At 40.0% G+C, this 15693-nt stretch overlaps 1 protein-coding gene across 1 annotated transcript in view; it reads right to left on the reverse strand.

Annotated features, from left to right (window-relative positions):
* Positions 1-1356: 1356 nt before the first annotated feature.
* The window catches only part of LOC139749131 (uncharacterized), a 93680-nt gene continuing 79343 nt past the window's right edge, over positions 1357-15693 (reverse strand). The window contains exon 8 of the mRNA XM_071662752.1: positions 1357-6199. Within this exon, the coding sequence (XP_071518853.1) occupies positions 3145-6199 (3055 nt within the window). The 3' untranslated portion in view covers positions 1357-3144. The remainder of the gene's footprint in view (positions 6200-15693) is intronic.

Below are 15693 nucleotides of genomic sequence, written 5' to 3' on the forward strand. Positions count from 1 at the left end.
GCTACCTCGTAGCGCGGGAGACAGCAACAAAGTATAATGAAAAGAAAAAAAAATCATTTCTTGTTCAGATTATTGAAAGGTAACATTGCTTGAGGTAAGAGGCTGTGGGTTGTCAGGGTCACTGGGAATGGTAGTTGTGGTTGGGAGATACTGCACACCTCTCACGAGTACAGTTGTTTTACGTCTCTTAAACAGCATTACTGAGGTACAATGACATGTATCAATCATGTGGGGTGATGAGCAAATTAGTGGCCATCTGCAACATTAAACATGCCAGAAATGCTAGTGGTTGGGAGTTGGGCTTTTTAAAAACATGGTAAGACAAAGAGTAGGATAGGCGGTTTAACATACGAGGTCAAATCTAGTAACTGAGGGTTCAACTAAAAGGTAATTAACTGGACACTGATTAATGAAGCCATTAGCCAGCTAACGAAATGTTATACTCCTGGTTTTAACACACTCACACAATGACTTACTAAAACATTAGCCTGTTCCACACACAGGGTTAGTTGTGACCTTGTGGCAAGGAAGAGTCGTGCTGTATTTTTTCCTTCAGATATGATTTTCAGCATCTGATTACTTTTTCCTAGAAAACTACCTACATTCTATGTATAATTGGTTGCTCTTTCACATATAACCAGAAAAAAAAAATTTATGATGTGAAGTGTGTTTAAGTTTTCAGTATGCTCAACTAGTATTTTCACCAGTAACAAAAATTAAAGTACAGAAAGTGCTATATAACATTTTTAACCTTTACTTTGGTGAAATTAGATATGAGTAAGACTAAGGCTGAAAAAAATATTAACAAGTTTCCAAAACTGTTCACTATCTCTTCAGTTTTTGCCATTACTTTTACATTTTTCTTAATGCTTATTATTCCACTGGTTAGTATAAATGTCTAGGTATGTTTTGGTGGTTTTAGAATTTTGCTGTCAACTATAATTTGGCTGTAAATGATATTGGAGAAAAATCCATCTCCATGTAGTGTACTGTGACACAACATTCTGGAAATATATAAATATAATCTTTGTAGTATTATACAGAAACAATGAAATTATATTTCATGACAATCTTACCTTTAGGTGTGATGTTCTATGCTTGAGGGAGTTACGGTAGGTTGGGCAGTGGTGATAGCATAAGGGGAATAGATCATTGCACTATTTGTAGTTGCTATGCACCACTTGGCCCTGGCTAGGAAGAAGAGGTAGCAGAGGGAAAATCATAATGCAAGGTGTTGCTTGTATGCTTTGCAATATGCAAATGTTGTGTGTTACAAGAGCCTACATATCCTGAAATATAACACACTTCTATAACAACACTTTGCATCACTTTCACACAGGGATAAGATATTCATTGTATGCCGAGAAGGACATTTATTGTGAGACACAACAGCAGTTCACATACAAATGACAATTAATGTTTGAACTAGTGAAATATTGTTAAATACACCAACAGAAAATTTCTAAACACTTATAATCACTTTACAAACTGTTTTACAGGTAAACTATAACTTAACAATGGAGGGCAGGAGTAAGTGAATGGAACTAGAGTAAACTTTTGGAGGGCTAGTGCACAGCATTTTCTGGGGTGGTTGCTGGGAGGTAACTGATGCACTTATGGCACATGCTATGTAGGGTTGCCATATACCTCAACAGTATATATACATTTAAAAAGATATATGATAGTAGAGATAATTACGAGACTGGGGCCCCTACAAGTGTGGAATTCACTCTCTCTACAGTTCTTATAGATAATTACAGTATGTACAGATAAGTACAAATAATTTGTTTTTTCATACTTGTTCGCAAGATGGCACCAGAAACAGATGAAAAGCCTCATTTACTCACATCCACTATCTAGCTGTCACGTGTAATGCACTACAACCACAGCCCCCTATCCACAACCAGGCCCAACAGACCTTTCATTGATTTTCCCTGGTTACTTCATATGCCCTGGTTCAATCCACTAACAGCATGATGCTCCATATATAACACACTGCTCCAATTTATTCTAAACACACATAAGCAGAGAAATAAAGACATACTTACAGAGTTAAAAACATACTCATGCATATCTCACTGTCTGCACTGTCACATACATGAAAACACTATCAACTAACTTTCAATAATAATGATCTAACACTCAATAAGAAACAGATACAACTGCATACCTGATGGCGAGACTACTTTTCAACAGAAAAGTAAGTACGAGAATATCAATGCCTTTCTGTCTTGAACCTTATGGGTCATTACACTGAAAACAGGGATACAATCCTGTTGAAAAGCAAAAAAATTTCAACACCATTAGGTGTCAAAACATTTTTCAAATGTTTTACTTGAACTACTGTATATTCATGAAGCATGGCTTACAAAGACGAAAACACATTCATGCATATCTCAATGCATGTGAACTCTTGTTGTCTGTCATGGAACAAGAAAACATTTTTGACCAACTTTCAATAGCAATGATCCACCTGTTATTTACTTTCAACATATAATAAGAAACATAAAAATGCACAACTGATGGTGAAACTCTAGTTTTCAACTGAAAAGTACTTACAAAAATATCAAAGCCTATTATTCTTAAACCTTATAGGTAAGTACACTGGATACAGGGATACAATTCTGTTGAAAGGCAAGGAAGTTTAAACATCATTAGGTGTCAAAACATTTTTCAAGTTTTACTTGAACTAATGTGTTCATGAAGCATGAGTTACTGTGTAAGTGCATTCTGGTTTATTTGAGTGCAAACATTTCATAAACATTAGTCTGTGATCTGAATATCAAGTTAGGGGTGAACAAAAAAGATGGAGCACTATGGTGGAATGGAAATTATCAAAAAAGTAATTTGGTGTAAACATCTAACTGAGGTAAGTGGGAGATAACAGGTAAAGGCCAATAGTAATATGGAACCTGATGAGACTGTATGAAAGAGATATCTTGATGGAGGAATATACAGATTTATGCTAAGAATGTAATCTATGGAGTAGGTTCTGCCTGAGTTATCCTATATTACAGTGCATGAATATGATATAAATAGTTAAATGAAGAGGTAATAAATAAAAAATCTTTATAAAGAGGTAAGTATGATATACATAATGAGGAGTTATTAGAAAAATATATTCTCTATAAAATTCAATGTACATTATATTCTTCTTGAAAATATTTTTGAGTTAGGTGATAAAGTTGACTTCTGCATATTAAATTTGGGTGACTGAGGAGACGAGAGAATGATACGACTAATGGAGATATTCTGTTGACTGCGGGGGCTTTCAGTGGTTTCAGCAACACTAATTATAGTTGTTCTGGCGTCAGGATAAAACTGAGGAAGACCCAAAGCTCCAGAAAACATTGCCTGGTTATTAGAAAATTTATTATCATCCTGTGAAGGTGTCCATGCTGTTTTTACATTCAAAAAATTCTGTGAATTTTGAAGACTTGATGAAGAAGTTGCATACTGAATTTCCTGACTATTTTCATCACATGCAGGTAACTTTGAGGTCCTCTGTCCAAGTACGATTTTATTACACAGAGGCCCTTGATGAGTAACCTTTTGGGCATATTCAGTTTCCTGGATAACCTGCATAGCCAAAGATCTAGAGCTTATTCTATTCTGATGCAGATTTTCAGATAGAGGAATCCTTGGCTGATGGTTTTCTGGAGAGGGAACTACACTCGACACAGCACTAAGAATGCTTACCTGAGGCACCTGTTTATTTCCTTCTGGAGTACTTGTCTTTGGTCCTTCAGTTACCTTTTTCATATTGCTTGGGTCCACTGCTGAAGAAACCTTTCCCAAAGTAACCTGTTTGGCACTGTCAGGTGTGCTTGTTTTTGGTGTTCTTTTCGTCAGCCTGCAATCTGTTGGAGTTTTAATATGTGGTGTTCTTTGAACTATTGATTTTCCTACTTCACTTTCAACCTTAGACTTTGGTTTAGACTCTGTAGGAGTTTCCACATTAACCTTAATTGCTGGAGTAGATGAAGTGCTATTCTTAGACTTAAAAGGACTTTTAAGACGAGGTGTATCTTTACAATCATCTCCCTTTCTTGGTGTTATAACATGAACTCTAGGTCTCCTAAATACTTTCATGCCTGCTTGTAAGGCCTTTGCTGTACGATCTTGGAGAGAATTTCTTCTCTGAGCTGGCTGTCTTTGTTTTAAAGGTGATTTCTGTAATGCCCAATTTGGATGCTCAAATCTTTCACGCAAAAGGGAAAACTTGCGTCTAGGTTGGGTACAAACTTCAGACCTTACTGGTGTGACTCCTGAGTCACAATGCAGTGACTCTATCTTTAAATCTGTTGAGTCAACAGCCTGCACTTGATCAACTGATTGTATGTTTTCTTCCAACTTCCTTTGTTCTTCTATAAGTTCACTAACTTCTAATAATGTTTTGTTATCTGGTACAGAAATAGCACGTATCATTTCTCTAGAGACATCTCGTATACTTCGTTTAGAAGCAAGAGAACCTACAGAGTTGTTTTTCCTCAATCTCTCACTGTAATATCTGAATGAAAGATCAGACATAGTAGAGTAATAAAGATTGCAAAGAGATTCTTTTGCATGGACATCTCCAATTGTAACAACAAGTGAGGATCTGCTTGTCGAGGAGGTCATATGAGAGGATATATTGTCATGCTCTGGCTTTTCTACATCTCCTATCCATATTGATTCATAATTTGGAATATCATCAAAGGAGTTTGATTTATTAATAGGTCTGTTGGCTCTAAGTTGATTGAGTACATCCATAAGTCTGTTATCACACTGTACTTCAACTGAAGCACATGCCTCTTTAACTTCTTCCTCTGGTTCTTCATGACAAGTTTCTAACCGGAGTGCACTTAGATCAGGCAATGATCTGGACAAAACTGATTCACTATCATCAACCATACTAACAGACCTTCGTGCATAAATACTTTTGAAAGCAGAGTACTCTGACTGATGACTAGATGCTAAGGTACTGTCCAGCATTTGAAGCCTCTCCTTATAAGTACTATTATCATGGATTCTATCTTCAATGTCTGAATAAGTTTTCCAGTGTCTGACCCCCCACATTTCTCTATTGATATTTACAGCACAAATATTTTCATAATCATGCGGCACAGATGACTGAGTGGTCTGAGTTTCATTTAAATTTTGGACAATTAAGTTTGAGGGTTTAGGTGGTAGATTTCTCCTAAGATTGTCCTTCCCTTCATAAATATTTTCATAATCAGAGTGACCTTCAGAACTCATCCCAGATGATTCTGTCTCTATGATGTGCATCCTGTCAATCACTGCTAATTCTACATTAGGTACATGAGATTTTATGGTATCGGGATCTTCAAAATATTCATTATTGTCATCCTGAGATTTAGAGGTGATATTTACAGTACTAGTGGTGAGCTGAGGTAATGAAGTCAGTCTCATATCTGTATCTGAAACTGTACGGTCCTTCCTTTTCACACTTGTCCTTAATACACTGGCACTTCTACACTGACTCCCACTTGTTTGTATACTGTTCAAGCTGGTCTGGCTTGAACTTTTTGATTTATAGGGAAGACCAATATTGTTGGGACTAGAGTATCTACATGCATCATGAACTATTAAACTACATGGAATGTTTTCATTGCCTACAGAGTGAGGAGTACATACAGAGTTACTGCTCTCATCCAGTTGACTTGGCAGTTCACTTGCTCCTATTTGGTTCTGAAGCAGGTTAATTTCTATCTTTTTAAGATAATTTTCATGCATTCCTACCTGATTATGGCATTTTTCACTGGGTACTGACTGAGTATAGCACTTTTCAGTCATTCTTAATTCATTTTCATTCTGTTCATTTGTTCCTACTTCAGAAGAAATCTGCTTTGTTTCAATTACATCTTGAAATTCTGCAGAAGATAATCTTCTGTTGAGTTCTCTTGTAACACTTCTTTCAAGAGAACTTGGACTTAATTCATGGTTTTCTTCTGGCACCTCATTTTTTCTTGCTCCATTACTTATTTCACCTGATGCATTATTGTTACAACATTCCTCTTCTGGTGAGGAAACAATATGAATATCACTGTTGCAAGACACATTAGCCAAAAGATCCTGCACAGTGCACATAATTTCTAAAGGTCTCTGATGAGTAAGGAGAGGTGGAATGGAAGTTGAAGTCTGTATCTCATATGAGACAGGTGAACTTTCTAAGCTGACTCCAGGAGCTGACAGAACACTGAAGGAAAAAGATCAAGTTAGAGCAATGCATATTCCTTCTTAAAACCATCTAAAATATTTAGATCAAAGCTAAAAATACAGTAAATGATACAAGGCTACTACTTATAATTCCAAGAGGTAATAAGAATTGCTTCCATATAAAGTATAATCAAGTTAGTCTTCTATTTCCTTGCTCAATAATCAAACACAATCAATTAAGAATATTTTAGGTTTTTCCATTTACATATGATTTTTTTCCCCTTAAAAGCACTCCACAAAAACTACAAAACATAAATAATACGGAGGATGTTAGTTTTCAAGAAAGGTTAATTCAATCTACTTATTTCTTAAATAACAAATAGATTACCAAAGAAGAAATTAAGCTATGAAATTCAAACCTCATTTTTCTAGATATTTCATCAATGCAAAGATGACCAGACAGGTCTAAGTTACCTGATGTCATTTAATTTCATTATGAAAATGTCCACATAACTATCAGAAAGGGATTGTCCCCTAGCCAGTTCAATTATACTGTAATCATAATTGTCATGCATACTTCCTGCCCCAGTTGTCCCTTCTACATTTATGAGGTTCCTGTAGCTCTTAGGAATCTGGTCATGTCCACAAGCTGGCACTACAAGTCATAAAGTGTAGTAATGCTGTGTGTGCATAATCATAGTGCAGAGAATGAGAGCAAGCGTGTAGTAAGTACTCAGTGTTTTCATTGTTGTAGTTGCATCATAGGCATGAAAGGTTTTGGGATATGTCGAAACTATCTATAAAGTGGGATAAGTGATGTAGAAGCAAAGAGAGGAAAGTGTGACTCTTGTTTGTTTGCAGAGTGTGGTTTCTGATGGGTGTATATCTGGTGGCATGGAGTTTAAAAGTGAGTTAGGAGGTCACTTGTTTAGTGGTCAAAGAGAGAGAGAGAGAGAGAGAGAGAGAGAGAGAGAGAGAGAGAGAGAGAGAGAGAGAGAGAGAGAGAGTTTGTGTGGGCGAGTGTACATTTGTGTGGGTATGTGCGTGTGTGTAGGGGAGGGGGTCTCCAGTAGGTGTGACTGTTCATCCAAGGTGACTGGAGAGTGTGAGGTGGATTTATATCTGCATAGGGTTAAAAGAGTGTCTTAAGACGTAAGTGGTGACACTGTTCTTGGTGAGCCACTGTTCCAAGTGTGCAATAAATTGCTGCATGTTTGTCACAGTTACTATGGTGTCAGGGTGATGTGATGTGATTGTGAGGTCATCTGCATATGAGAGGACCTTCATGTTTTTGTTTGCTTAGGTAATGGGAAGTCATGTCAGATTGGAATGAAGAGGGCTGGAAAAAGAACAGCTGTTTGTGAAACTCCATTACAGAGTTTGTTTCACAGTTGAAACCATTGTGATAGACTCTGACATGGCAACTGGCAATGAAATTGGCCAACCACTTATTGTCAAGGGTGGTGCCAAGTACCTTTTGTGTGAAGTGCTGGAGACAATGTCAAATACTTTGTTGATGTCTACTGCCACAAGAACTGTATGGAAGGAGAGCTGTGGTTGGTTGAAGCAATATAAGAAATGTGTGGTGATGGTGTGTATGTGGGGGTGGAATGGTTGGGTCCTGAAGCCATGGTGTGTGGGTGACAGAGGGACATTTTGTTTGATTCTGCTATGAATCAGTTTTTCTGAGTTTAGATAATGAGGTTAGAAGTAATTTAAGACAGTAAAGGGAGGGGGAGTTGGGTGCTATGGAGGATTTTAAAACTGGTATTATTTTGGAGTTTCCATATCTTTGGGATTCTGTTGTATAAGGAGTAGTTGGAGATACCTGCAACTGCTTTGATGGGCCAGTGATTTATGTGAAAGTTTAATATGTTGTCAGGGCATGCACCAGGAGAATTCTTGACAGATTTAAATACACTGCTTGTATAAGTGGGAATTAAGGGTAGGTGAGCAGTTGATACAGGGTGGATTTTGTTTGTCACTACTTTCTTGTTTAGCTGTTATGTTGGTTTATGGCTTAATTTTTGACCTCTGTAGTGTTATGGTTAACACTGTTGACCATGACACATTCAAAGGCCAACTGGGATCGAGCACATAAGATTGAATCCTAGTTGGGGTACTCAGTCAACCCAGCTGTTCATTCACCTCTAGGGGGTTTGTCAAGAAATTGTGTACCTGGTTTAGGCTATGATATATATCGATGTTTTCATATATACTTGCCATTTCCTGCGTGAGAAAGAAAGCGTCAAGAAAAGAAGACAGCCATAAAGGGAAATTCTTCACTTTGCTTCTTCCCCTGTTCTTTCTTTTGGAAAGTAATGCAGCCACTCACAACATAAATGTAGTATGAGAATTAGACAAGAATCAAATGCTTTGTTTAATCATTTAAAATCTATGACCAATGTATTGGCTGGAGTGATGCTAATTCAGTTATTACCTAATTAAGTAATTCCTTCACCATGAGAAGTATCACTGAATCTTCTATTATCAAATACACAAAGAACTGTAACATTCATATTTGTGATGGTCTATACAAACTGGATAGCTCTGTCACAGGGACTTTTTGTAAACAATTCCCATTCAGAGCCAAAACATCCAGGTTCCTTTCCTCAAATATACTACCTATCTCTCCTTTTTTCTCATCTTGGTTACATCCACACACATTTAGACACCCCAGTCTGAGCCTTCGAGGAGGATGAGCACTCCCCACATGACTCCTTCTGTTTCCCCTTTTAAAAAATTAAAAGCACAAGGAGGGGAGGGCTTCTAGCCCACCCTTCCGTCCCCTTTAGTCGCCTTCTACAACACGCGGGAAGCGCATGGGAAGTATTCTTTCTCCCATATCTCTGGGGATGTTTTGGCTCTGAGAGAAACGAAGTTCAAGGTTAAAGGGGAAGAGTGGTTTGGGAATGTCTTGGGAGTAAATTCTGGGATTTGGGAGAGGACAAGAGCAAAGGAAGGAGTAGCACTACTCCTGAATCAGGAGTTGTGGGAGTATGTGATAGAGTGTAAAAGAGTAAACTCTAGATTGATATGGGTAAAACTGAAAATGGATGGAGAGAGATGGATGATTATAGGTGCCTAAGCACCTGGGCATGAGAAGAAAGATCATGAGAGGCAAGTGTTTTGGGAGCAGCTGAGTGAGTGTGTAAGCAGCTTTGATGCAAGAGATCGGGATATAGTGATGGGTGATTTGAATACAAAGGTGAGTAATGTGGCAGTTGAGGGTACAATTGGTGTACATGGGGTGTTCAATGCTGCAAATGGAAAAGGTGAAGAGCTTGTAGATTTGTGCGCTGAAAAAGGACTGGTGATTGGGAATACCTGGTTTAAAAAGAGAGATATACACAAGTATACATATGAAAGTAGGAGAGATGGCCAGAGAGCATTATTGGATTACGTTTTAATTGATAGGCAGGTGAAAGATAGACTTTGGGATGTTAATGTGCTGAGAGGGGCAACTGGAGGGATGTCTGATCATTATCTTGTGGAGATGAAGGTGAAGATTTGTAGAGGTTTTCAAAAAAGAAGAGAGTGGTGAGAGTAAGTGAGCTTGAAAAGGAGACTTGTGTGAGGAAGTACCAGGAGAGATTGAGTGCAGAATGGAAAAAGGTGAGAGCAAATGACATAAGGGGAGTGGGGGAGGAATGGGATGTATTTAGGGAGGCAATGATAGCTTGCACAAAAGATGCCTGTGGCATGAGAAAGGTGGGAGGTGGGCAGATTAGAAAGGGTAGTGAGTGGTGGGATGAAGAAGAAAGATTATTAGTGAAACAGAAGAGAGAGTCATTTGGATAACTTTTGCAAGGAAATAGTGCAAATGACTGGGAGATGTATAAAAGAAAGGGGCAAGAGGTCAAGGGAAAGGGGCAAGAGGTGAAAAAGAGGGCAAATGAGAGTTGGGGTGAGAGAGTATAATCAAATTTTAGGGAGAATAAAAAGTGAAAAGTTTTTATCGAGGATGTAAGGCATGTGTACGTGTAGGAAGAGAGGAAAGTGATTGGTTCTCAGTGAATGTAGGTTTGCGGCAGGGGTGTGTGATGTCTCCATGGTTGTTTAATTTGTTTATGGATGGGGTTGTTAGGGAGGTGAATGCAAGAGTTTTGGAAAGAGGGGCAAGTATGAAGTCTGTTGGGGATGAGAGAGCTTGGGAAGTGAGTCAGTTGTTGTTCGCTGATGATACAGCGCTGGTGGCTGATTCATGTGAGAAACTGCAGAAGCTGGTGACTGAGTTTGGTAAAGTGTGTGAAAGAAGAAAGTTAAGAGTAAATGTGAATAAGAGCAAGGTTATTAGGTACAGTAGGGTTGAGGGTCAAGTCAATTGGGAGGTGAGTTTGAATGGAGAAAAACTGGAGGAAGTGAAGTGTTTTAGATATCTGGGAGTGGATCTGTTAGCGGATGGAACCATGGAAGCGGAAGTGGATCATAGGGTGGGGGAGGGGGCGAAAATTTTGGGAGCCTTGAAAAATGTGTGGAAGTCGAGAACATTATCCCGGAAAGCAAAAATGGGTATGTTTGAAGGAATAGTGGTTCCAACAATGTTGTATGGTTGCGAGGCGTGGGCTATGGATAGAGTTGTGCGCAGGAGGATGGATGTGCTGGAAATGAGATGTTTGAGGACAATGTGTGGTGTGAGGTGGTTTGATCGAGTAAGTAACGTAAGGGTAAGAGAGATGTGTGGAAATAAAAAGAGCGTGGTTGAGAGAGCAGAAGAGGGTGTTTTGAAATGGTTTGGGCACATGGAGAGAATGAGTGAGGAAAGATTGACCAAGAGGATATATGTGTCGGAGGTGGAGGGAACGAGGAGAAGAGGGAGACCAAATTGGAGGTGGAAAGATGGAGTGAAAAGGATTTTGTGTGATCGGGGCCTGAACATGCAGGAGGGTGAAAGGAGGGCAAGGAATAGAGTGAATTGGAGCGATGTGGTATACAGGGGTTGACGTGCTGTCAGTGGATTGAATCAAGGCATGTGAAGCGTCCGGGGTAAACCATGGAAAGCTGTGTAGGTATGTATATTTGCGTGTGTGGACGTGTGTATGTACATGTGTATGGGGGGGGTTGGGCCATTTCTTTCGTCTGTTTCCTTGCGCTACCTCGCAAACGCAGGAGACAGCGACGAGGTATAAAAAAAAAAAAAAAAAAAAAAAAAAAAAAAAAAAAAAAAGTTTGTTGAGTATTCCTGGGAAATTATATGGGAGGGAATTGATTGAGAGGGTGAAGGCATGTACAGAGCATCAGATTGGGGAAAAGCAGTGTAGTTTCAGAAAAGGTAGAGGATGTGTGGATCAGGTGTTTGCTTTGAAGAATGTATGTGAGAAATACTTAGAAAAAAGAGGGATTTGTACGTAGCATTTATGGATCTGGAGAAGGCATATCACAGAGTTGATAGAGATGCTCTGTGTAAGGTATTGAGAGTGTGTGGGAGTTAAGTTGCTAGAAGCAGTTAAAAGTTTTTATCAAGGATGTAAGGCATGTGTTCAAGTAGGAAGAGAGGAAAGTGATTGGTTCCTAGTGAATGTTGGTTTGCAGCAGGGGTGCGTGATGTCTCCATGGTTGTTTAATTTGTTTATGGATGGGGTTGTTAGGGAAGTGAATGCAAGAGTTTTGGAGAGAGGGGCAAGTATGCAGTCTGTTGTGGATGAGAGGGCTTGGGAAGTGAGTCTGTTGTTCACTGATGAGACAGCGCTGGTGGCTGATTTGGGTGAGAAACTGCAGAAGTTGGTGCCTGAGTTTAGTAAAGTGTGTGAAAGAAGAAAGCTGAGAGTAAATAAGAATAAGAGCAAGATTATTAGGTTCTACTGGGTTGAGGGAAAAGTTAATTGGGAGGTAAGTTTGAATGGAGAAAAACTGGAGGAAGTGAAGTGTTCTAGATATCTGGGAGTGGATTTAGCAGCAGATGGAACCATGGAAACAGAAGTGAGTCATAGGGTGGGGAAGGGGCAAAGGTTCTGGTAGCCTTGAAGAATGTGTGGAAGGTGAGAACGTTATCTTGGAGAGCACAAATGGGTATGTTTGAAGGAATAGTTGTTCCAACAATGCTATATAGTTGCGAGGCATGGGCTATAGATACGGTTGTGCAGAGGAGGGTGGATGTGTTGTAATTGAGATATTTGAGGACAATATGTGGTGTGAGGTGGTTTGATCAAGTAAGTAATGAAAGAGTAAGGGAGATGCATGGTAATAAAAAGAGTGTAGCTGAGAGAGCAAAAGAGGTTGTATTGAAATGGTTTGGTCACATGGCGAGAATGAGTGAAGAAAGATTGACAAAGAGGATATATGTGTCAGACATGGAGGGAACGAGAAGTGGGAGACCAAACTGGAGATGGATGGATTGAGTGAAAAGGATTTTGAGCGATCGGGGCCTGAACACAGAGGAGGGTGAAAGGCGTGCAAGGAAAAGAGTGAATTGGAACAATGTGGTATACCGGGGTCAGCATGCTGTCAATGGATTGACCCAGGGCATGTGAAGCATCTGGGGTAAATCATGGAAAGTGTAGTGGGCCCTGGATGTGGAAAGGGAGCTAAGGTTTCGGTGCATTACACATGACTGCTAGAGACTGTGTGAATGAATGTGGCCCTTGTTGTCTTTTCCCAGTGCTACCTTACGCGTGCGTGGGGGAAGGGGGGGTGCCATTTCATGTGAGGCGGGGTGGCGATGAGAATGGATGAAGGCAGCATGTATGAATATGTACATGTGTATATAGATAGAGTTGTGCGGAAGAGGGTGGATGTGCTGGAAATGAGATATTTGAGGACAATATGTGGTGTGAGGTGGTTTGATCGAGTAAGTAATAATAGGGTAAGAGAGATGTGTGGTAATAAAAATAGTGTGGTTGAGTGAGCAGACGAGGGTGTTTTGAAATGGTCTGGTCACATGGAGAGAATGACTGAGGAAAGATTGACCAAGGGGATATATGTGGCAGAGGTGGAGGGAACGAGGAGAAGTGGGAGACCAAATTGGAGGTGGAAAGATGGAGTGAAAAAGATTTTGTGTGATCGGGGCCTGAACATGCAGGAGGGTGAAAGGAGGGCAAGGAATAGAGTGAATTGGATCGATGTGGTATACCGGGGTTGACGTGCTGTCAGTGGATTGAATCAGGGCATGTGAAGCGTCTGGGGTAAACCATGGAAAGCTGTGTAGGTATGTATAGTTGTTGTGTGGACGTATGTATATACATGTGTATGGGGGTGGGTTGGGCCATTTCTTTCGTCTGTTTCCTTACGCTACCTCGCAAACGCGGGAGACAGAAAAAAAAAAAAAAATATATATATATATATATATATATATATATATATATATATATATATATATATATATATATATAGATGTTCTGGAAGGAGGTAAATAGGGTGCGTAAGACAAGGGAGCAAATGGGAACTTCAGTGAAGGGCGTAAATGGGGAGGTGATAACAAGTAGTGGTGATGTGAGAAGGAGATGGAATGAGTATTTTGAAGGTTTGTTGAATGTGTCTGATGACAGAGTGGCAGATATAGGGTGTTTGGGTCGAGGTGGTGTGCAAAGTGAGAGGGTTAGGGAAAATGATTTGGTAAACAGAGAAGAGGTAGTAAAAGCTTTGCGGAAGATGAAAGCCGGCAAGGCAGCAGGTTTGGATGGTATTGCAGTGGAATTTATTAAAAAAGGGGGTGACTGTATTGTTGACTGGTTGGTAAGGTTATTTAATGTATGTATGACTCATGGTGAGGTGCCTGAGGATTGGCGGAATGCGTGCATAGTGCCATTGTACAAAGGCAAAGGGGATAAGAGTGAGTGCTCAAATTACAGAGGTATAAGTTTGTTGAGTATTCCTGGTAAATTATATGGGAGGGTATTGATTGAGAGGGTGAAGGCATGTACAGAGCATCAGATTGGGGAAGAGCAGTGTGGTTTCAGAAGTGGTAGAGGATGTGTGGATCAGGTGTTTGCTTTGAAGAATGTATGTGAGAAATACTTAGAAAAGCAAATGGATTTGTATGTAGCATTTATGGATCTGGAGAAGGCATATGATAGAGTTGATAGAGATGCTCTGTGGAAGGTATTAAGAATATTTGGTGTGGGAGGCAAGTTGTTAGAAGCAGTGAAAAGTTTTTATCGAGGATGTAAGGCATGTGTACGTGTAGGAAGAGAGGAAAGTGATTGGTTCTCAGTGAATGTAGGTTTGCGGCAGGGGTGTGTGATGTCTCCATGGTTGTTTAATTTGTTTATGGATGGGGTTGTTAGGGAGGTAAATGCAAGAGTCTTGGAAAGAGGGGCAAGTATGAAGTCTGTTGGGGATGAGAGAGCTTGGGAAGTGAGTCAGTTGTTGTTCGCTGATGATACAGCGCTGGTGGCGGATTCATGTGAGAAACTGCAGAAGCTGGTGACGGAGTTTGGTAAAGTGTGTGGAAGAAGAAAGTTAAGAGTAAATGTGAATAAGAGCAAGGTTATTAGGTACAGTAGGGCTGAGGGTCAAGTCAATTGGGAGGTGAGTTTGAATGGTGAAAAACTGGAGGAAGTGAAGTGTTTTAGATATCTGGGAGTGGATCTGTCAGCGGATGGAACCATGGAAGCGGAAGTGGATCATAGGGTGGGGGAGGGGGCGAAAATTTTGGGAGCCTTGAAAAATGTGTGGAAGTCGAGAACATTATCCCGGAAAGCAAAAATGGGTATGTTTGAAGGAATAGTAGTTCCAACAATGTTGTATGGTTGCGAGGCGTGGGCTATGGATAGAGTTGTGCGCAGGAGGATGGATGTGCTGGAAATGAGATGTTTGAGGACAATGTGTGGTGTGAGGTGGTTTGATCGAGTAAGTAACGTAAGGGTAAGAGAGAGGTGTGGAAATAAAAAGAGCGTGGTTGAGAGAGCAGAAGAGAGTGTTTTAAAATGGTTTGGGCACATGGAGAGAATGAGTGAGGAAAGATTGACCAAGAGGATATATGTGTCGGAGGTGGAGGGAACGAGGAGAAGAGGGAGACCAAATTGGAGGTGGAAAGATGGAGTGAAAAAGATTTTGTGTGATCGGGGCCTGAACATGCAGGAGGGTGAAAGGAGGGCAAGGAATAGAGTGAATTGGAGCGATGTGGTATACAGGGGTTGACGTGCTGTCAGTGGATTGAATCAAGGCATGTGAAGCGTCCGGGGTAAACCATGGAAAGCTGTGTAGGTATGTATATTTGTGTGTGTGGACGTGTGTATGTACATGTGTATGGGGGGGGTTGGGCCATTTCTTTCGTCTGTTTCCTTGCGCTACCTCGCAATACGCGGGAGACAGCGACAAAGTATAAAAAAAAAAAAAAAAAAATATATATATATATATATATATATATATATATATATATATATATATGTAGGAAGAGAGGAAAGTGATTGGTTCTCAGTGAATGTAGGTTTGCGGCAGGGGTGTGTGATGTCTCCATGGTTGTTTAATTTGTTTATGGATGGGGTTGTTAGGGAGGTAAATGCAAGAGTTTTGGAAAGAGGGGCAAGTATGAAGTCTGTTGGGGATGAGAGAGCTTGGGAAGTGAGTCAGTTGTTGTTCGCTGATGATACAGCG

This window comes from Panulirus ornatus, chromosome 6, assembly GCF_036320965.1.
Source record: "Panulirus ornatus isolate Po-2019 chromosome 6, ASM3632096v1, whole genome shotgun sequence".
Classification (NCBI taxonomy): domain Eukaryota; kingdom Metazoa; phylum Arthropoda; class Malacostraca; order Decapoda; family Palinuridae; genus Panulirus; species Panulirus ornatus.